At 37.7% G+C, this 22,885-nt stretch overlaps 1 protein-coding gene across 1 annotated transcript in view; it reads left to right on the forward strand.

The window, feature by feature from the left end:
* Positions 1-22,885, forward strand: part of scfd2 (sec1 family domain containing 2) — a 114,256-nt gene that overhangs the window by 43,964 nt on the left and 47,407 nt on the right. The window contains exon 5 of the mRNA XM_079583574.1: positions 10,216-10,489. Within this exon, the coding sequence (XP_079439700.1) occupies positions 10,216-10,489 (274 nt within the window). The remainder of the gene's footprint in view (positions 1-10,215; positions 10,490-22,885) is intronic.

Consider the following 22,885-nt stretch of genomic DNA (forward strand, 5'->3'; position numbering starts at 1 on the left):
ATAATGCTTAAAATGTGTAAAATAAACTTAAATTATCTTTAAAATATATTTAAAATGATATAACCTACATGTTTCACATTCTTTTTATGACAAGAAAACATCCTTATAACTTCTGAAAGTGAACATCAGTGTTTTACTGTAGCATAAGTGGTGTTATTTTAACATCAGTGTAAACCACAGGGTTTCAGGTTATCCTACATTAGGTTTATTAGGGATTTTCTCTGCAAATACTGATATACTGTATGATTATTTGTATTCACCTTTTTAATTGATTTTATTAATTAAGCTGCATTATTTTTGTATAGATTTTTTTCTACTTTGCTTTTATTAAAAGCAGAACACAATAAATGATACACGCCATTGAAAGCATTTTACAGCAGGGTCATTTCTGCACACACATACTCACACACACTGATGTGCTGCTGGTCTGGCACGTGCAGACTGGGTTTCATCTCCATAAACTCCAGAGAGTGGGACTCAATGAGCTGAATGATATGGCTTTGATCAGGTATAAGGAGGCATTACAGTCTGATTGATGAAATGAGTGCTGGACTCCCAGACTGTCTGGGTCTCACTATAGCCACTGCACGGGTCATGCATTTCCTTCAGCCCCTCTGTATATTCACTAACCACATATCATCTCTGCCTCTACAGAATAAGACCAGGTCCTGTGGTCATAAACCACATCAGATCTGGGATCTGCCCCCAGCTTTGGCTATAATCCAGTTCATTTAGATAGGGAAGCCCTTACTCGGAGAAACTGGACAGTTAGGCTGAAAGTATCCATTTTGTAATGGGTTCATAGACTGCGTTGTTCAAAGAGAGTCCACGTTTCTTTCAAGAGCCCCTACATAAACATTGAAGACCTGAATGGTGTTGTGACAATGGTCCACATACCATCAAGCATCTGTAATGTTGAGGCTGGGTAGCCATTCTTAACTGCACACCATCTTTGTTTTGTCTCTCTTGCTCACAATTGTTTGCAGGGGTTTTTTTTTTGTTTATGTTGTGGTTTGCAATTCTGAGTGTTGTACTTTAATGTTAATGAATTGCTATGGTGGAAAGCAGTGGGCTGTGACATTCTTAGTGTATTTTTGTCCTTATGAATGATATGCTGGCATCGTGTGTGTGTGCGCGTGCGTGTGTTGGTCACTAAAAATCTTAACATGTCCAAATCTTCTTGATATTTCATGAGTAAGTGTTTCATGAATGAATCATTCTTTTGAGTCATGTCTTTTCAATGATTAATAGATGTAGTTCCCTAAACTGGTATGAATGATTCATTTACGAATCAGATTGGCTTGGATTTCAAGTTTGAAAACTCACTGACTCAATGATCTGGTCATAGTGGTTCCTGAGTTCATAGCTTATGATCAGCGAATGGTGGCTTAAATGTAATTCTCTTCTTTACACAAAGCTATGTTGTGACTTTGGAAGACTTGGAGTATAGTCTAGGAGTCATATGGACAACTTCGGTGAAGCTTTTATGGTGCTTTTCCATCCCTCATCCATTCATTAATTGCATAGAAAAGACCAGAGCATTCTTCTGAATTTTCTTCTGAACTAAAGACAAATTTCTCCATTTGTCTTTAGTTGAAGAAAGAAAGTTGTGCAGGTTAGAAACGACATGACAGTGAGTAGGCCTAAATAATGACCGAATTTGAATTTTTTTGGGTGAACTGTCCCTCTAAGGCAGTGAGAATCCAATGACTAATGAAGTTATAACTTTTATTACTCCATTTTATTATGATTTAATGAATAGTTTGAAAGAGCTTAGTCCCCAGCCTCTTTTCGTAGTGTCCAGTCTTGCCTCGCTTACTGACATCATGCTTTCATACGCAGAGCTTATTTTTGGCCGGTTGTAACCTCTTGACAGCAACGAATATTCTTAGGGTGCTCTGTTTTTACAGCCCTTCTTATAAAAGGCTTCAGGCATCAAACATACACACATCAACAACATTCCTCCAGCGGTGTGCCCACAACAACAGTACCCCCTCCCCATAAAAGGCCCCGTCTCCCACTATCTTACCCCAGAGTCCCTGCTGCCCTGAGGGCTGTAGAAGGGCTCCATTGTGTGGGGAAAGGCACCTGGTTTTGGTTAGTGCCAAACTGGATACACACTCTCTCACACACTCATACTAAAACACACAGCAGGGTCAGCTCCCTCTAGAGGCCCATCTGGAGTTAATTTCCTGTCGGAGACAGCAAGCCATTACAGGCGTGGTCTGGCAGACCTTCGTGATTGGATGAGGGACAAAGGGTGGAACGAAACTGCACGGTTCTTTCAATTATTGGCTTACGAGCCCTTTTTTCTTTCATTTTAGGAATTTTGTGCAATTTCGAGTGTTTACATTGCACATATTTTATAATTTGTATAGAGTGCAACAGTTCGTTTCTGGAAGTAAAACTCTCATTAATTTTCTCCGTGAAGGAATTGATTTTGTACGATAACTTATAGACCTACTGTGAGCTAATAGGTTGTTAATTAATGAAATTTGCTTTTGTTGAAATCATCAGTCTGTATTATTTCAACTTATTTTTCAAATAAATCATATGTAACAGTCGAATTCCTGTTGGAAAAACTACACTACTCATGATTCTGCAGAGAAATCTCCACTTCCATGCACCACTATTAATGATGTAGAGTTAGTTTCCCTACGCTCTTTGTGCGCATAATATGCATATTTTGTAATAACCGTAAAGTTGTGTGTGTGTGTGTGTCATTGGCAAAGATTCATTGGTTCTTTCCCTTATTAAAGCTGTTAAGTAAACAGTCTTTTACCTTTGTCTGATTTTCAAATACTTTTTTGCTTCAAATCAAAGTTTGCAATGTTGTGATTCACCTTGTAGCTGGTTGGTTTGGTTGATGGCTTATAACTCTTAAACGAAGATCCCTTTGGGGAAAATGAATTGGAAAAATACTTGCAGAACCAAGGCCGCTGGAAAAAGTGGACGGGCACTGTTGCACTCTATTCTAAAATGGTCAATTTGCCTTTAGAAATCTGTGAATCTCTTGGGCTAAACTATTACATCTCAGACCAATGATATCACTTATATTGTACATTTAGTCTTGTTTACATTATTTACCAAGACATTAACAGTTCAGTGAAACAGAATTATGCTTAATGGCGACAGTGTGGTGATACAATTTCCACATAAGGTTAACTGTAACCCTGTTTATCAGTAATTGTAGCTAATGGTTGTTGTAGCATGTAGCGACAATAGGGCTCAATTAGCTAATTGTAGTTAATAGCAGCAGTAACATGTAGTGGCGGCGTCTGCGCTCTTAATTGTTTCCTATGACTTTAGTTATCAACCACACAAGCCTTTTCTAGAAAACAAGCCACTGACAGTTTTTACCTACTAAACTATAGCAAAGCTAGCTGCTGTTTTAGAGAAATACCACACCACATTTTATTGCTTAAACGTCTTGTTTTGGGTTTGGGTTTATTAAGAAAGGAAAAGTAGGTTAAGGAGTGACTGTGTATTTTTATATATGTTGTTTTGAGGCTAATGACTTTGTTTAATGCTTCAAATTTTAGCCAATATGCTTAGCATTCAGCATGCTGTCTTTACCATAAAGTAGACTGTGTCTTCGTAATGTGTCAGCTTCTGTCCTATGTCAAAAGTACTGGTACTTCAGTACCAAGTTGATATTCAAATAAAATAAGCTTTTTGCTTGAAAGTGTGTGTCTTTCTTAGATTTCAAGCTCATGTGCATGCTAATCTGATTCAAATCTGTTACTTTGTTCATGTACGTTTTCACCAGCCCTATCCAGCCACTCCATTTCCTCTGCTGGTGCGACTGACTCCAATTGTACAGTGATCTTTTAGTTCTTATGTGGTGTTGACAGTTCTTGGCATCTTGATTTTAATGCATAACCACAATGCATTAAAATAAAATAAAAATTGTAAGCCACATGTTACCAAACCCTTGTTTTATTTTTAAGACCCTTTTTTTTCAGCCATGATCTCATTTGGTTTTCAGATTTTTCTGCATACTTCATGAATTGATTAATCTGAAGACTTCTATTGTTAGGAATGGGTGGAGAGAGAAAACGACTCTCTGAGGACTGAGAGTGAGTTCTTCAACTTTCCTCCATTCCTTATTTTACTTTGTGAAGGAAAACCCCTGGATGCTATTGGGGGAAATAATGGCTCAGATCACTACGTCAACAGCTGTAAATTTGAAATCTGTGCATTTTTCTCCTGTGTGTGCGAGTGCTTGTGTGTGTCTCAGCAGGTCACTTTACTGAACAGCCCAATTAGGTGAACATGACCCTCACACAGATGTCAGGTGCTCTAAAGAACACAAACACAGACCATTAGGGCCCTGGATGCAAAAGAAAAGCTTTTAAAACACACACACACTTTCACTCAGACAAATATATTGGCAAGTTTTCACATAAAAATAGTCTGCTGACCTCCTAATCATCTTTTAAACACACTAAACAAGAACTGTATTCTGTACTATCCCATCTAATACTTTACTGTGAAAATTACTATGCAGTTCAGGGCTCAGCAATAAGGATACTGTTGGCCCGAGTTCAGTGTGAGAGAGTTTTGGCAGCATAAATTTCAATTAAATTCCTTTTTGTTCGTTTGTTCCCCACTCGCCTGCCTGTTTAGGCCTTAAACATTTGGGCCCCTATCTATCATACACCCGGTGCGGCGCAACGCAATGCAACGCCAGGCACGACGACGCAAGTGTTTTTTGCTTCAGTCCGACGCAGTTTTCATTTTCACTTCCTGTGCCACGTTGTTTAAATAGCAAATGCATTTGCGCACATGGGTGTGCTGGTCTGAAAACAAGGTGTGTTCAGGCGCATTGATGGCGCGTTGCTATTTTGAGGCAACTAAAAAAATAGACTACTCAATATTTTAAGAGCACGGTAGTAATGTGCGCCTTTTGGCGGGTCCACAACACGTGTAGCCATTCTGCTTATTACACACACTGGGACGTGCAGCATCACACAAACATGCCAAATATTAAAAATAAAAGGATTACACTGCAAAATATTATTATTGTGTACATGAAGATATTGTGGAATCCGGCATGTCCCGTAGATGGTCTGCTCACGAGCTTTAACCTCGCGCACGAACAGATCCGTTTGCGCTCTGGAGACGCGTTCAGTCTTTCCACTATCAAATTCCGTCATGTAAATAGCGAATCCGCCCTGGCGCAAGCACAACTGGCATGGAATGGGAGATGAGACTCTGATTTATTGCATGTAAAGCCCAAAACACACCCATTACTCATTAATAGAATAGGGACAACCCTTTTAGACCGGCGCCCCGATTTTTTCCCGTTGTTAAACTAGCAAAAGTGGTTTCGGACACGCCCTAAGTGCACTTGCTCCCTGCGCTTTTGACCATGCGCTTAGATCGTTAAAATAGGGCCCTTGGTTTTCTGTGACATTTGCTTGTAAATTGCATAATAATGTACTGTATAATTATAATAACTATATCATTTCCAGATATTATTACATATTTTCTTTTGATAAAATGTTAAAAGTATAATAATAAATAAAATGTTTTAAATTATTTTATAATTTTAAATAATACATGTATAAATTTTACGTTTAAAACTGACAATTCTAAATCATTTTAATTTATATTTTGAATTTGTAAGTTATAATTTGTCATTTGTAGTGTGTGTTGGGGCCAGTGAAACTGTTGGCAGGGCAAGTAGAATTCTGAACTTCTGAATATCCTTACTGGATTTTAACCCCCAAGTGTTTGTTTTTTCCCCTCCTCTGATCATGTCCTATCTTGCCTTGGTTACTAAGTGTGGCAGGACTGCCTTAAAAATGGTGCATGATAGCCCTGGCACTGTTTATCCTTTCTAGCAAAGAATCATAGTGGGGCGAATGCATTTGTGGAATTTAATGTAGTTTGTAGGTCAGATGTTGCTATGGTACATTTGCAGTCAAAGATGTTGCAGAATATATCTTACCATCATGATGTAGTGACAGCATCGTAAAAGAATCTTTCTTTGGCCTGTAAATGAAGTAGAAAAGAAAATGCCTGCTCTGTTTCACAAATATTTGGTCTAAGGGTTCTGCAAGGCTTCTATTTCACAATGTCAAAGGATAAAAATGTGTTTTGTGGTAGAGGCTAGTGTGAGTCACGTGCCTTTGAGGGAGTTTGTTCTTGTTTCCCTCTAATTTTATTCATTGTAAAACACTGATCTGGGCTTTGATTCAGAATTTCGCAGAACAAGATTGAACGTGGTAGCTCACGTGGATGTGATAACATCATATCCGAAACATAAGAGAGGTATAAAATAAAGAATTGCCACTGTGCAGTGTCCCGCTTATGTTGTGCGAAGGTTGTTTGGGTCGATCAGCTTGTTCTTTTTGACTGTCATTATTGGACAAGGGCTCAAACTAATACAGCAAACCTGATGCCATAGTCAATGGTAGTTAAGGGAATACATCTTTTGAATATATAATAATTCATTTAAACAGAAATTCAGTCATATGACACCTTATATACTTATAGTGTTGCCTTATATGCTCATCTTGTTGATGTTTATGTCTCAAGGTTTCAAGAATTTTATGATCCTCCTTTACCATCTACTCTGCACAGGTCTCCAAAAGCAATCCTGAGCGAATCTTTTACCTTGCACAATAAAAAGTGGCAGCCACACCATCGTCTAAAGAGTTTGACAGTTGGCTTACCAGAACCGAATTAATTTCTGATAGAATTTAGTTGTTTGTTATTGATAACCATTTTGTTAAAGGAAAATTATCGATCAAGATTCACTGTGGTTCCTCTCAATGAGCGGTTTCTTTTTAAATGTATATCCTTTCGTTCATGGTGTTGTGAACATGTGATCCATCACAACCAGTCATACCAAGTCAACCGATTAATCTGTAATAACTGTATTATTTTAATGTTAGAATTTGTTTCAGTCGAACTTCTCATTTTATATTCATATTTATATATTTATTTAATTCAGCACATTTCAGTTCAGCACTGTTTTACTTGTAATGTTATGTTTTTTTATCCAGTATCCATTTTAATACATCGGTCAATTAATCGGTTATCGGCACCTAGCCTAAATATCGATATCGGTAAAATTCACTATCGGTCGACCTCTTGTCCTTTTTACATATCCAGGCCTGTGTTTAGAGTGATTCCATCCAATGGAGAAATAGTGAGTCCCTCGAATCCAGGAACTCTGGCTGGGAGGTTATATGGCACAAAGATCTGAATTATCCCGCTGGGGTTCGACTTCCTCTAACTCTTTGAGTTCCCCCAGAGCAAACTCCAAGAAAGAACATTGTACAAATCAGAAACATCTCAATTCTATTCCGATTCTGTACACCATGGGTCAGACCTTAGAAGTCTGATGGGGAATCTCATCCACTAAAGCGGGGTAAAGGTGGGCATACACTGTACGAGTTTGGACATTCGGGAGGTAGTGAGATAGTGCACACGTTACCAGTCAGTTAACCTGGTAAAAGCAGCTGGTACACGGCACGACTGTACTGCACAGTGAGCCGGTGGCAATTGCACAAGCTTTTGCGCTAAACATGGAGATTGAAGCTTTCAATGTTGCTGCTATAGCTTTGGATAGAAAGAAACAAAATATTTGTTGAAGAGCAGAGAACCGCACAGCCATTCCTTTCAACAGAAATGACTAAAGTGTGTGTGTGTGTGTGTGTGTGTGTGTGTGTGTGTGTGTGTGTGTGTGTGTGTGTGTGTGTGTGTGTGTGTGTGTGTGTGTGTGTGTGTGTGTGTGTGTTTGTGTGTGTGTGTACACGCTGTATGGTTAATAGTATTCCTAGATCTAGTCTATGTGACGTGGCAATATCAAAATCAGGCCGACTCCCCAATTTTTTTTTAAAGATGCTTGTAATGCACTCTGCTCATCTCGTAATTCCTCTCTCACACTGTGAGCCAAAAACGACCATATGAGCATCAACGATTTCTCCCGAGTGAAAAAAAATGGCGTGCGCGCCCCACTTAACAGTGTGGAATTTCATTTTGTCTGAAATAATAACCTACAACACACTCCATTATTTCTCTCCTGACTGATAATGGTTACCTCATAAGATGATTCAGGTGAGCCGCTCATGTTCGGAAGGATGGATGACACGTGGGGGCCTAGTGGGCTGAGACTCCATGTTTCAGTGCTTTGGAATGTATTGTTTGGTTGTCATTGTACTCCCAGGCTCAGAGGGAGGATTTTGTAGGTTTCAGATATGAGATTCTGAAGCAAGGCCAGTTTAGCTCTCTCTAGAGAGAGAGAAAACGTGTTTGTGTTGGGCAGAACAGCTCTGCTGAGCTCAATAGGGACGTTTTTCATTGCATATGAAATCCATCCTCAAGGTTATTAGATTTTGTAGGTTTCAAATACTCACACGCTCTTACAAGCACGCAATCATTCTCAGACTCACACGAACACACACAAACATGTTGATTTGTATCTCAACAGCCTGTCCTCGTGTAAACTGAGCAGTTTTTCCTGTGAGCAGAGTTAAATTTGCTCTGATATTGTTACCCCTAGACAGATGTCACAACAAAGATTTGTGGAAACTTTTCAGGGTCATCTGCACTTCACCTTGGTTGGGAATAAATCTTGAACTCTGGGGCGGCTTCTTAAAGGGGTGGTATAATGCCCTTTTCACACAATGTAAAACAAATCTCTGATGTCCCCAGAGTGTGTGTGTGAAGTTTTAGTACAAAATACCCCACAGATATTTTTATATAGCATGTTAAAGTTGTCACTTTTTGAGGGTTTGCAAAAACGCACCGTTTTGTGCCTGGCCCTTTAAATGCAAATGAGCTGCTGCAGAGGGCGGGGTTTCAAGAGCTCGTGTGTGTTAGCAACTGCGATTACCTCACGCAGACACACTAAAATGACAGAAACTGTTCTGCCTTTAATGTTAAAACGGAGTCAGACAAAGATGGAGAGACTCAAGAAGAAGTGACAACATGTAGAATGCAACAGGACGTCTCTGAATGGTTAGTTGATGAATTTATGTTGCTGATGTGGAGTTAACTATCTTCAATTAGCATATTCTGTCATGATAATCTATAAATCGCTCGTATAGGAACTGTTGTGAGATGCACACAGAGTGACTTTCTATTGCATGTGAAAAGATTGATGCTAAAGTTTGAGCTGACTCACAAATGTAGGCTACTCTTATACAACCACTTTTCCTCTTCTCAACATGGACTGTGTGTTCCCGGGGGAGGGGTTTATGTACATTTTAGGGTTGCTGATGTCACTAACCCGGGAGGAATGTCATGTAGTCCCTACCAGCCGTTTGTTGTAGTCCTTTTCTTTAAAAGCAAATATCTTCCTTTCCTTTGAACTTTGAGCATTGTAACTTTGCAGATGTTGTTTATGCTCAAACAGCAACATTACACAGCAACTAAAGTTAGAAACGTGAAATCATACTCAACCACCCCTTTACACAGCTACTATGCAGATTATGAGTTAAAGATACCCTATAGTTAAATAATATAGCTAAATAATAATGTTATATACAGTAAATAATTGTGTTATTGTAAGTGTAATGACATTTTATATTCATTTTTAATAATAATAATAAATAAATAAAAATAAAAATAAAATATATATATACACACACACACACAAAAGAATATTACACTTAAAAAAGTAAAGATTTTTAGTTACAAAAATTCATCAAAGAATGCTGATAAAATGTTGTTTCTACACAAATATTAAGCATCTGTTTTCAACAATGATAATTGTTTTTTGAGCAGATATTTAAAATTATAATATTTCACATTATTTACGTTTTACTGTATTTCCGATCAAATAAATGCAGCCTTTGTAAGCATAAGATACTTTTTTCAAAAACATTAACTTATTGTTGTCTCTGCATAATAAGCTGGGATACAAGTAAAATATTTTAACCCCACTTCACCTTTAAAAGATATTTTAGCAGATTTCATCCATAAATGTGCTCTGTAACAGAATTAGGTATTAGTTCAGGGTCAGAACGAATAACTGCTCCCTTCAGTACTGATTTGCTAAAGAATTTAGCATACGTAAAAGTGGGAAAGAGTCCGGTGGACATCTCTGACATAATGATTGATCGTGTCACGGAATGAACTAAAGCAGAACTTTGTCATTCCTGCTGGATAAATGTCACCGCTGCAGTTTGATAGATGTGATGCTACATTTTTAATAGTCTTAATATTGCTGATGAATGTCTTGTCTCTGTTCTTCAGGCCTTGGGGGACTCTAACCTGGCAGAGGTTCTGAAACAACTTCTTCCCCTCATAAAGTCCAGTGAGTCTGCAACCGGTTCTGACTCTGGTGAGCTGAGCATGGATGATCTTCTGGTGCTGCTGGTTTATGTGTACTCGATGGCCCGGGAAGCATGTCCGGCTGGTGCTGAGGAGGGAAAGCATGTGGAGAAGGTGGAGAAGGAATTGATTGGTGCATTGACACTCCGACTCACCCGGCAGACCACATTAAGCCCTCTGCTGCAGGAGATCACAGGTCAGTGGTGGAATATAGCTCAACATGATCCCAGTGCCATTCAACTAAAGCAATAATGTGCAGAGACGACTACAAGTCAGTTAGTTAGTAATGATATAGTGTCACATTATTGTCACATCATTGAGTGACTTCATGAAGCTGTCATGCCTTAATCTCTGTTGCACACTTGTGATTAGTCCTTTGGAATTAAAATAGCCGCACATCATCACACACCCTTCACCATACCTAGAGATTTGCATGGGCTACTTTCCATAAGATCATCTCTCAATGCAAATCAAACCAGCTGTTAGGCTAACTGAAATAAAACCATGCCAATCTCTAGGTATGGTGAAGGCTATGTGATGATGTGCGGCTATTTTAATTCCAAAGGCCAAGGGAACTTTATCAGGATGCATAGTATCCTGAATCCATGAAATAACTGGCCTTTAAAAATAAAAATCTGCCTCCCTCTATGGGAATTTAACATAGGGGTGTCCAAACTTATGCACCCTGTATTTTAAGGAAGAACATTTATTTATTTACGATACATTATTCATTCACAAAGAAAATTGGTGTCCTTAAAGGTTGGATTTTTCCTATTTTTTTGAATTAAGGCATTAAGTTCAATTTCCAAAATATGATTTTTTATTCCTCTTTTTAGTCAACTTTAGCATGGGTGTCTAAACTTATGCATATTACTGTTGTGATGCCAAATTCACTTTTAAAAAGTAGCATTTAAAATGTATTCATTTAATTTATTTAGTTTGACTAAACAGTATAACATTTTAATATCAGCCATAACGTATCAGTTTCAACCTGCATTTTAATATCAGTGCATCCCTAAATATTTGTTTTAGAAAGAAAAAATGGCCACACCTCAAGACCATTAAAAGATCATTTTAAAAATGTGTTAATTGCTGGAAAAATTTACTTTTTTATTTTTTTAGTCGAGAACATGTTGTGTCAACTACCCATATTACACTACCGTGTTTTTATTATTATTATTATTATTTATTTTTAGAAAGAAATGAATACTTGTGTTCATCAAGGATGCATTAAATTGACCAGTGCAAATGTGACAGTAAATTCTTTTACATTTTTTCGGCAGCACTTGATCCAGTAATACTAACTCTTTCTCGTCTAATCTATCAAAAAAAAAAACATGTACTGCGTTAGATTGAACTGAGAGGGATCAGAGCACTTATTGTTGTCCTACTGTTAGTTTAACTGCTTCTTTTGTTCTCATTTGTAAGTCGCTTTGGATACATGTAAATTAATAAATGTAAATGTACATTGCTACAAAGATTTTTTTTTTAAATAAATGCTGTCCTTTTGAACTTACTTTCTTTCGAAAGCTGTTTAAATTTGAATGTTGATAAGAAACATTTTTTGACTACCAAATCTGCATACTGGAATGATTTCTGAAGGATCATGTGACCCTGAGTGTGAAGACTGGAGTAATGATGCTGACAATTCAGCTTTACCATCACAGGAATACATTACATTTTTAATATGTATTCAAATAGAAATGTTATCTGAAATTGTAAAACATACTTCACAACAGTACTGTTTTTACTGTATTTTCGATCAAATAAATGCATTCTTGGTGAACATAAGAAACTTTAAAAAAAAATCTTAATCTTAAAAAAAAAAAAAAAAAATCTTACCGACACGTCTTATCATTTTACTATCACACCAAAGAGGGACAGAAATAGTAATTATGTAAATGATCCGGCTATGTCTGTGTTCTTTAATGTGTGCATTGTTGTTAAATCGCCCGCAGATTTAATAGAGAATCTTCCGCATTCTTCTTGCTCCCTTACTAGGTTTTGAAACTATATATACGGTATCTCAGGTTGCTCCAACAGGATTGTCCCTCAATTACTGTACTTTATGTTGCAAGATGTATTACTTAAAGGAAAAGGATCAAGAGAGAGCTGGGTCACAGAGGAGTCACGATGATACAAAAATGGATGGAGAGGGTAATAGTGAGCAAGTTAAGATGAATGGAGAGAAATTTTCTGTCTTTTGTCCCCAGGAATACTCACTCACAACCCTCACATTCCATCAGTCACACACACACACATCCTAACACACTGCTCTTTTTTTTATGGTGGAATCCACTTTGAAAGTAAAAGATTCAAATCTTTGATTTACTTTTTCCTCCGCCGTTCTCCCTTTTTCATGCTCCCTCTCTCGGTTTGGTGACAGCTGATGGAAGCCATCTGAATCTGTGGCCCATATGAGAGCCTGTAAACCTGATTCAGCCTGATTTGTGACTGCAGGAATGAACTCTGTACACTCGCCGGCCCGCACTTCAAACCAATTCAGTCTCCAGGCTTCAGTTTCTTAGTCATTTTTGCTTGCCGCCTACATAATGTTGTGTATTCAAGGTTACATGGAGGTTTCTTGAAAGACCGCGTGCCATGCTTCTTTTGAAACATGACTACAAGTTCAACTTTTCCAACCTTGAGAGGTGTGTGTGTGTGTGTGTGTGTGTGTGTGTGTGTGTGTGTGTGTGTGTGTGTGTGTGTGTGTGTGTGTGTGTGTGTGTGTGTGTGTGTGTGTGTGTGTGTGTGTGTGTGTGTGTGTGTGTGTGTGTGTGTGTGTGTGTGTGTGTGTGCGTGTGCGTGTGTGTGTGTGTGTGTGTGTGTGTGTGTGTGTGTGTGTGTGTGTGCGTGTGTGAGCTTGTTTTACTTCTGCAATGATTTGATGTTCTAAAGTGAAATTCAAAGTGCCTATTAGGCTGGTGGACACACCCTGAGAGAGTCGCCATCAGCGCATGTAATAGATGCTTTTACACAGCGGTCAGACTGGCTTGTGGTCCTCCATCTTTACCGTGTCGTTTCAAGTGTGTGTGTGTGTCGGTGTGTGGTTTTGAAGTTTCACGAATGTTTCCGTACCTGTGGGGTTCTGAAAGGAACAAGCTGGCATGTTGCAGCATTGCGATTGTTGGAAAATATGCTGTAACTTGAGTATACGTGAGCACAGTTTTTGAGCTGAAAGTTGCTGTCCATTATAGACACTATCCGTTACACTGCGTTTATATATATAAACACGAAAGTAATCTTTAGCACATCTCCAAATATCAATTACATTATGAATATAAAATAAAAGTTGATGCTATATTCATTTAGACAATTTGTCATTTTAATAATAAAATTATTCTATCGCTCTATAGAAATCGTTCGTTCTTTCTTCGAAGAAAGAAAAGAACTTTCTTCGTCCATTTTTTCTATTGCTCTTTCAATCTATCTATCGTTCTTTCTTACATTCTTTCTATAGTTCTATTTATCCTCATTTATATCAATTGTTCTTTCTATTGTTCTTTCTATCTTTCTTTCTATCAATCGTTCTTTATATCATTCTATCTATCATTTGTTCTTTCGATCATTGTCTAATGCTCTTTCTATCAATCTTTTTTCCTATCGTTCGTCTATCATTCTTTATATCAATCGTCATTATATATTTTGTTTGTTCTTTCTATCAATTGCTCTTTCTATCATTCTATCGTTCTTTGTATCTTTCTATTTATCGTTCTATCTATCATCTATCTTTTGTTCTTTTTTATCAATCGTTCTTTATATCATTATATATATCGTTTGTTCTTTCTATCGTTCTTTCTAAAAAATGTTCTATCAATTCTTCTATCAATCGTTCTATCTAAAGTTATTTATATCAATCGTTCTTTCTATCATTCTATCTATCTGTCATTCTTTCTATTGATCGTTCTTTCTATCATTATATCTCGTTTTTTCTTTCTATCCTTATATCTAAAGTTCTTTCTATCAATCGTTCTTTTATCATTCTCTATCGGTCTTTTTATCATTCTCTCTACTTCTCTGTCTGTCATTCTCTATTAATCGTTCTTTTTATTGCTCTATCTTTTGTTCTTTCTATCAATCGTTCTTTTTATCCTATCTATCGTTCTTTCTATCATTCTGCCTATCGTTCTTTCTATCATTCTGCCTATCGTTCTTTCTATCATTCTGCCTATCTTTCTTTCTATCATTCTATCTATCGTTCTTTGTCTATCGTTCTTTCTATCCTTCTATCGGTTTCATTGTTCTATAATTTTAATAATATAGTATTTTATATTATGCATTAAAATGTTAAGTACAATTAAAAATGAATATTTACTTTTTTCGTTCTTGTCTTTTCTCTCTCTCTCTCTAGCATTGATGAAGAATGCTTTGGCTCTTGCTAACTTCCTGCTCTGCTCGGCTGAGGGGCCTCTTTCTCCCTCTCTCTGTCTTTTAAAGCGTATGACTCTTTCATATAAACACTGGCCTGCCAATTATAGTGCCAATGCACACCAGGTGTGTCCAGGAAAATGTATGACCGCTCATTGACAGCTATTTGTAGGTTTTAAATGAGTTTCTGAGCGTATGAACGTTTACGTGTGTCTGGACGCACGTGTAATGAAACTTTTGCCATATGTTTTCGTCATCAGTGTAACAATCAAATGATTTAACAATGAAAAAACGTGCAGCTGGTGTTCTTGTACCAGTGCGGTGTGTGTGTGCTCAGTGAAATATCTATTGATTGTGACATTCGGCTCAATTAAGTTGGTCTGAATGGAAATCAGGCTCGACTTGAAACATGGTCGCCATGGGAACCAGCGCTTACGCACACACTAACATGCACTCAGCCTCTGGTCAGCATGGGAACCGCTCTGCCTGAATACTTATTTTAAATCAGCAGAAAATCAGCCGAGAAAGAAACACACTGTCATAATGAAACTCACCCACTTGCTCTCAAACTCACAGAGATTGCATAGAGAGCTTCAATAACAGGACGTACACCCCAACACAAATACACAGCAGAAAAGCCTGTCAGAGCAAACACACGCATGCAGAGGGCGAGAGAAGTTAAAAACACACTCATGGGAGGTGAATTACAGAGCATCACCGGACTCTGCAGAATTACAGAGGAAGTGCTGCTGGATCTCTGACTGCTGTCTTTCATTATGTGTGTCGTCCTGTTTACCAACAGCAGATTGTGGGGTTGACTGTCTGTCTATCTGTCCATCCGTCTCTATTGTTATTTCCATCTATCGTTTCTGTCTATCATTATTTCTCTTGTTCTATCTATCGTTATATCGTTCTTTCTATCGTTCTTTCTATCTATATATTGTTTTTTCTATCGTTCTATCTATCGCTCTTTATATCGCTCTGTCTATTGCTCTTTTAATCTATCGCTCTTTCATTCTATCCTTCTATCCACTGTTCTTTCTGTCTATCATTCTTTGTCTATTGTTCTTTCTATCGATCATTCCTTATTAGCTATTTCTATCGTTCTGTCTATCATTCTATCTATCTATTGTTCTTTCTATAGAATCGTTCTTTCTATCTATCTATTATTAATTATTTCTATTGTTCTTTCTTTCTATTGTACTATCTATTGTTATTTCTATCTTATCATTCTATTTGTCTATCTATCATTCTTTGATTCTATCCTTCTATCTATTGTTCTTTCTTTCTATCATTACCGTTCGCTATTTCTATCGTTCTGTCTATCATTCTATCGTTCGTTCTTTCTATGTGTTATCAATCTATTGCTCTTTCTATCGTTCTATCTTTTGTTATTTATTTTTATCTTTCTATCTGCTGTTCTTTTTATCTATCATTCTTTCTATCGATGTGGAAAAACTGCAACCTAACAAAAAATTATGAAATGGTATACTAATACACTAAAAAATGCTGGGTTGTTTCAACCCAATTTTGGGTCAAATATGGACAAACCCAGCCATTGGGTTGAATTTTTAAATTACATTTTTAACCCAACGTTTGGGTTTGTCCATATTTGACCCAAAATTGGGTTGAAACAACCCAGCATTTTTTAGAGTGTATTAATATATGATATGTACAATTTAATACACCTATTATTATATTAACATTTATTTTGTCTTGAGAATGTATTATTTTTGCTAAATAAATATTTTAATGTTTTTGTTATTGCTACAAAACAATGTCTGTGCAGGGACTCATTTCATGTTTTTTTAGAACCAAAGAGCCTGATTCACTAAAATGATTGTCTACCTATCCATCTGTATAATAACATATACTTGTTGAGATGGTGGTCTCTACTTTGTCCTGTGAGTCTGATCTACATCAGTGCAGGGGGCAAGAGGCTGGTGTTTGCTGCAGCGTGTCATTATGATGTTATTGGAGTTCAGCGCTGTCATCGCTGAAGGCATGTGGCTTTACAGAGCAGCGGGAGAGTCAGAGGTGAGGCAGTCACATTTCTCCAAACAGAGAGGAAAGAATTCACTAGAGGATGGATAGAAAACGAGACGGAGGAGTGTTCTCACTTCTGTAGAATCTGAATGAGAATGTGTCTGACACTAAATCTGGCTTTAATTGTTGTTAGTAACCTGTGTTTGTCTCTGGTTTTAGTTTTAGTCTATCTAGGGAAATGTTTCCTTCTCAGTCTTACATCATAGTAAATGAGTTCTTTAGTTATCCACAGCCAAGTCTACATGTGGTACCTGAGCTATCACTGTGAAACAAGACATTTTATTGGATAGAAAGGCTTCCTGCTGGACTGAAAAAGCAAATGTAATTGGATGACCTCAAAGGGCTTTTGTGAAACAGAGAATGTTATTGGCGGAGGTGTTGACTTTCTGAAAACAGTGTGATGTGCTACTGTGTCTGTTTATAGAATTGGACGAGCCCCATCAATAAATAAAACTTTGAAGACTGTTTATAGAGCGGTATTGTCTGAATTAGGAGCTGATGGATAGCACATGAATCACAGACCTGATATTTAAATGGTTTCGGGGCTTTGAACGGTGAAGAGTGATAGATATAGAAAAGCCATCTGTTCTTTGTTATGCATTTTGATTTATGATATTGAACGTTATTAATTTCTGCTGGCCACGTCAAGGTTTAAAGTCAGCATAAAGAGGCATTTGTAACCCATGTAGTTATTTTCACGTGAGGATATTTGATTTAATATTAGTCTATTCATCCATTGAGAATTATTTGGATTATTAAAGGGGTCTCTTATGGTGGTTGAAGGAGAGGGGCTGAAAAACGCTTAAATTTAATCTTTAAAACGTTAATAATTTTATAACACTGTTGAATTTTTTGCAAAAAAGAATATAATTTAAAAGAAAATAAGTAACATTTTGAACACTTTTTTTTTTTTTGACAAAATAATACAGAATTTTAATATCAGCCATTTTATCTGTTGATGATCATAACATGAAAATATGTATTACCTTCTATCTATTTCTATCTCAGTTTCTATGATATCAAGTTTTGCGCTTGTGTTACAGTGGGTATTTCAAGGAATATCATTGATGCTGATATTTTTTAATGCTCTTCTAGAAACTTGGCACCAGCTTCAGTATTTGTTACGAGGAGATAGAGAAACAAAGTACTGTATCTGTCAGCAGAATTATTAATACACTTATAAATACACACATGAATAATTCATAATTACACACAGACACATTTTAAAGCAGTCAAAGCCTGCAGGAGAAAACACATATATATGTAACCATATTGCCCGCATGTACATGTCGAAGTGTCATTCATTGGCCTGGATGTGTCCCAGCACATAAACACATGCACAAAATCTCTCTTTCCCGCCATCATATGTACTGCCAAACACAGTGATTTAACTGCACATACAGCAACAAAAATAAATCCCACTTCATCCTCTTGGCCAAGGGCATTTCAACATCCACAAACACACGTTAAAACCACCAAATACACACGCTAGTACAATTGCATCTTCAAAAACACGTTCACATAGTACATGATAGAAAAATAAATATTTGTTGAGATTAATGTGTGTTTTTTTCTATATCTTTCACCCATCTGTGTGAGAGTCATAGGCAGCAGAGAAGCATGCTGGGAGGTCTCTCTGGAGATATGGGGGTGTCTTCCTCTGAGTACCTGCCTGTGTTTGTCTGTGGATGCCCTGTGTGTTTTTCTAAATCTGTGTGTGGCCTCATACGTGTGAGTGGATGTGTGTGTTTGTTTTGGTGAGCTATCAGATATAATATATGCTCCAATTCGGCACTTTTTGGTCAAAATGACTGGTGTGTGTGTTGCAAAAATTCGCTATTCTCTTTTTTTTTCTTTCTACATTTAGCATATTTATTGTAATAACTTGTTATACTTTGAAATCCAACATTTGAGAGAGGATTGTGTATCAGAATTACCCAGCATGCATGGCAACTACTAAATTGCGCAATTTATTTTTACAACATTTAAAGGGTTAGTTAACCCAAAATGTTTAATTCTGTCATTAATTTCTCACCCTAATGTCGTTTCAAACCCGTAATACCTTCGTTCATCTTCGGAATACAAATTAGGATATTAGACTGCAACGCCATTACCGCCATTAGTGTCAGAGACTGACACAGAAGACAAGATATTGTTGAAAAAAGTAATTATTTTTGGTGAAAAGTATTCTTGTTGCTTCCTAACATTAAGGTTGAACTACTGTAGTCACATGGGCTATTTTAACAATGTCTTTACTACCTTTCTGGGCCTTGAATGTGGTCATTACGTTGCAGTCTGTGAGACATGAGGGTGAGTAATTAATGACAGAAATGTATTTTTGGCTGAACTAACCCTTTAATGGTGAGTAAATTTGTGATGATATTTTTTAAAATATTTTTTCCAAGCATTACTGTCTGTTTTTGCCATAGTCTGCAGAATCATATCTGTATTATAGTGGCCCGGGTTGCGAAGAGCAGAATGATGTTGATCTACAAGAGGAGGCTAACTCTGATGCTTGTGTTGGCATGGCAACACTTCGATTTGACAAAGAGATCTCTCACCCTATGACCTTTTTTCTCTCTCTCTCTCTCTCTCTCTCTCTCTCTCTCTCTCTCTCTCTCTCTCTCTCTCTCTCTCTCTCTCTCTCTCTCTCTCTCTCTCTCTCTCTCTCTTTTAAGGGATTTCCAGTTACCATTGTATTTATTTATTTACTTTCCATGCCTCTACCTACACACACAAACCTCTACCTTCATATAAATATATAGACTGTTGTGGTTTGTACCTACTGGTTTCTACAGAGGAAATTAATAGTCATGCTTTAATTAGAAGGAAATTAAAAATCTCTTCTTTAATTAAAGGAAATGAAACACTCCTCAGCTGCAGGACAGGAAGCACATCCAGACAAGCTTACTGATTGGAGGATTTCATCACTCGTATCATCCAATCACAATCTGCCTGCAGGATATGTCGTGTGTCTGTGTGTGTGTGTGTGTGTGTGTGTGTGTGTGTGTGTGTGTGTGTGTGTGTGTGTGTGTGTGTGTGTGTGTGTGTGTGTGTGTGTGTGTGTGTGTGTGTGTGTGTGTGTGTGTGTGTGTGTGTGTGTGTGTGTGTGTGTGTGAGAATACTGTATGTTCATGAAGGAAGTAAAAGTCTAATAAATGTAGTTAGCACTTGTTTGTGACAGGAAAACCTTCAGCTCATAAAGAGACTTAAAACAGTAATCATAGCCACAGGGGGCACTCATACTCACAGACAAACACACACACGAGCGAGGGGACAGTCCCAGCCGTCTTACACACAGCCAAACACACGTCCACATTCTTTCTGGTCATATCACTCCTTTGGGAATGGTTAAGATTACTCACTCACAATCCCTCTCTCTCTCTGTTGTTCCTCTCTTGGGGTCTGTCCTGCTTGCCCTTAACACACGCTTGTGCGTATCTGTCTCTGTCTGGGTCACTGCAGAGATGCAACTTTTTTTCCCTCCTATCCTCCGTCATCTCTCTGCACACTAATACAAAGTTCTGTCATGAAACTCTAGATGGCGCTCGCTATCTTCAAAAACTTAATCTGCATTTGCTGTAGCAGCTGCATCACACTTTCAGAAACCCTCCACCTTCCCCAGCTCCACCTGTATATATATGCTATGGTTAATGCATGTATGCATGTATGTTCTGTTGTACTTCAGCAGCATGTCTTACATGCTCACAGCAGTGTATCGTTGTATGCATTGGCAGTAGCAAGTCCCGTACTTGCTCAGCAGCCTAGCAGATATTTTCCGCCAAATCCAAACTTATCATAATTGCCATATCCGTTACCAGGCCAAACACTCCGAGAGTTGTCATGACCGGAATGATTGTGCTTTCAATCTCCAAACTGGCATCTTTTTGAGTTCATTGATATCTAATTTCCTAACAAAATCACTGAATAATAGCAGGAACAAACATGCCTCTTCACATAATACGGTTTATATCAGGGGGGTTTTGTCTCTCAGCTTGTCAAGTTGAATTCATTATCCATGACTGACGGGCGTTCATATACTGCAATAATGAGGTGAATTTGCAGTGAAAATGGGGCCCTTTCTTTATCATCTTTGGTTTTGGGGAAATCAGTGTTGGTGTTATCGCTCTTTTGCTCTGGTCGTTCAGATGTGTGTGTTCGAGTCTTATGCAGCACTGGGCTCCAGATGGAAAGCCTCCCGTTGCTCGACGTTGGCCGGGTCATTTCCTGTTTGGAGGTCTGGTGTTAATCAAGGCCTGAGCCAGGGGGAACAGCCCCTATATTCTGCTCTTCACTCCACCACACTAACACCATCTTTCCTTTCTTAAGTCTTTTTGCTATCTCCTTCTTTCTCTCCCTCTCTTCCTTGTTTCTCTGCAGGGGCCGATACCCCTCTCGTTTTCTTCTTTCCCTCAGGTTCTCCTTCAACTCCATCAGTTCTTTCATCTTTTCTCTTGATCCTTCTCCTTATATTCTTCAACTTAGTTTGAGTTCCTGAGGACTGTCTGTAATTGTGTATCAGTGTTCAATTTTTAGTTATTGATGTTAATGATTGATAAGTGTTTAGTTGTTAACTGCCATCTCTTGTTCACTGTTAATGATATTGTTGTTCATATTGAGTCATTACATATATTCGACTGGGTCAGTAGAGATCTATTGATGGGAACTGGCGCTCTGGGGTTGACTCCTACAGACTGCCTTTTTTAAACCTCTGATGTCTTTAAATATAATGTTTCATTCAGGATCTGCTTTTACTTCCAACCCTTCTTCTGTTGTAATGGACTAGGGATGCGCTAATATTAAAGTTCTGGGCAATACTGTTTTAGGGCTGACATTAAAGTCATGTACTATGTTGTCTAAATAAATTAAAAAGAGATCAATTAAAAAATGTAAAATTAAATCAATCATTTTAAATACCGCAAGTGAATTTAAGCATCACATTATGTACAGTATTAAAATGGATATTCATTTTGAGATTTAAATTTTAAATGGTCATTAGATGACAGAAAAGGTCATCTAAATGTAAAAAGGGGGACATGAGCAGCACAATTAAATATATAATATTAATATCAGCCAATACGATAAAAAAAGTGTAATGTTGGCTGATAACCAATTTGGTACAGATAAATGATGCATTCCTATAATGGGCAGAATTGTAATGCTCTTAAGACACAAAAAAGTTTTAGATTGATTATACATTTGTTTTGAAATAAAGAAACGACAAAAAAAACATGATTTTTGTTATACTGTATGTACTTAATTACATCAGAGGGATCATTTGACTTTGTTGCTAAGGTTTTTTTCCCTCTTCCTTGTTTCTCACATTTGGAAAGTGTGTGAATTTCAAAAAAAGATGGGTATGAGTGTAGAAACATGTCCCTTTTATTTATAATAATTGATATATCCTTGATTTCTGTGGTCATTTAATGGCGTCTCATATCTGTGTTAGAGGCCTGCTGTGCCTCATTCTGATGAACACATGCTTGGTGTGTATTTTTCCTGTTCTCCAGCTCTCTAACTTTCCCTAGCTTCCTGTCTTCCTGTCTTTTTTCTCTCTTTTCACTATCTTTCATTCTTATCTTGAGCAAAATGTGGTCCACTGCCTTCTCTTCTTCGTGCTCCTGAGTCTGACACACACACACACACACACACACTCGAACACAAGGTCATCTTCACCCTTTGATGCACAGAGCTGCTTTCCATCAAGGGCCATGTGTGTGAGTTCACCACTTCAGCTCTCATAGTACGTGTGTCTCCACATACATACAGACTTCTTTTTCTTCTTTCAAAGTATAGATGTTAAACTGTGTAAAGTATAGATGTAACACTGTTACAGTGTCCATATTACATGTTTGATTGATTACTAGTGTTTTCACTAGTAATCAAATAAAAGTTTTCTAAGGAAATGACCAGGATATCACTGAGAAATGAGCGATCACATTAGCAGTCGTCTAGCAATCTACAGCTTTAGGTTCTCCTTCCCACCAGGTTCTCTCGACATCACAGACATCTCGTATAGATGACCCCCGCCGTGACCCCTGCTCCACTAGATTAGATGACAATTTCCAGCCAGAAACAATGTGTGTGTGTTTTATTTTGGGCTCTTTTTAATTTCCCTTGCATTCTTAGAGCCCCCTAATCCAGCCATACATCCACCTCATCTTCTCAGCCTCCTCTG

This window comes from Phoxinus phoxinus, assembly GCF_949152265.1.
Source record: "Phoxinus phoxinus genome assembly, chromosome: 16".
NCBI classification, from domain to species: Eukaryota; Metazoa; Chordata; class Actinopteri; order Cypriniformes; family Leuciscidae; genus Phoxinus; species Phoxinus phoxinus.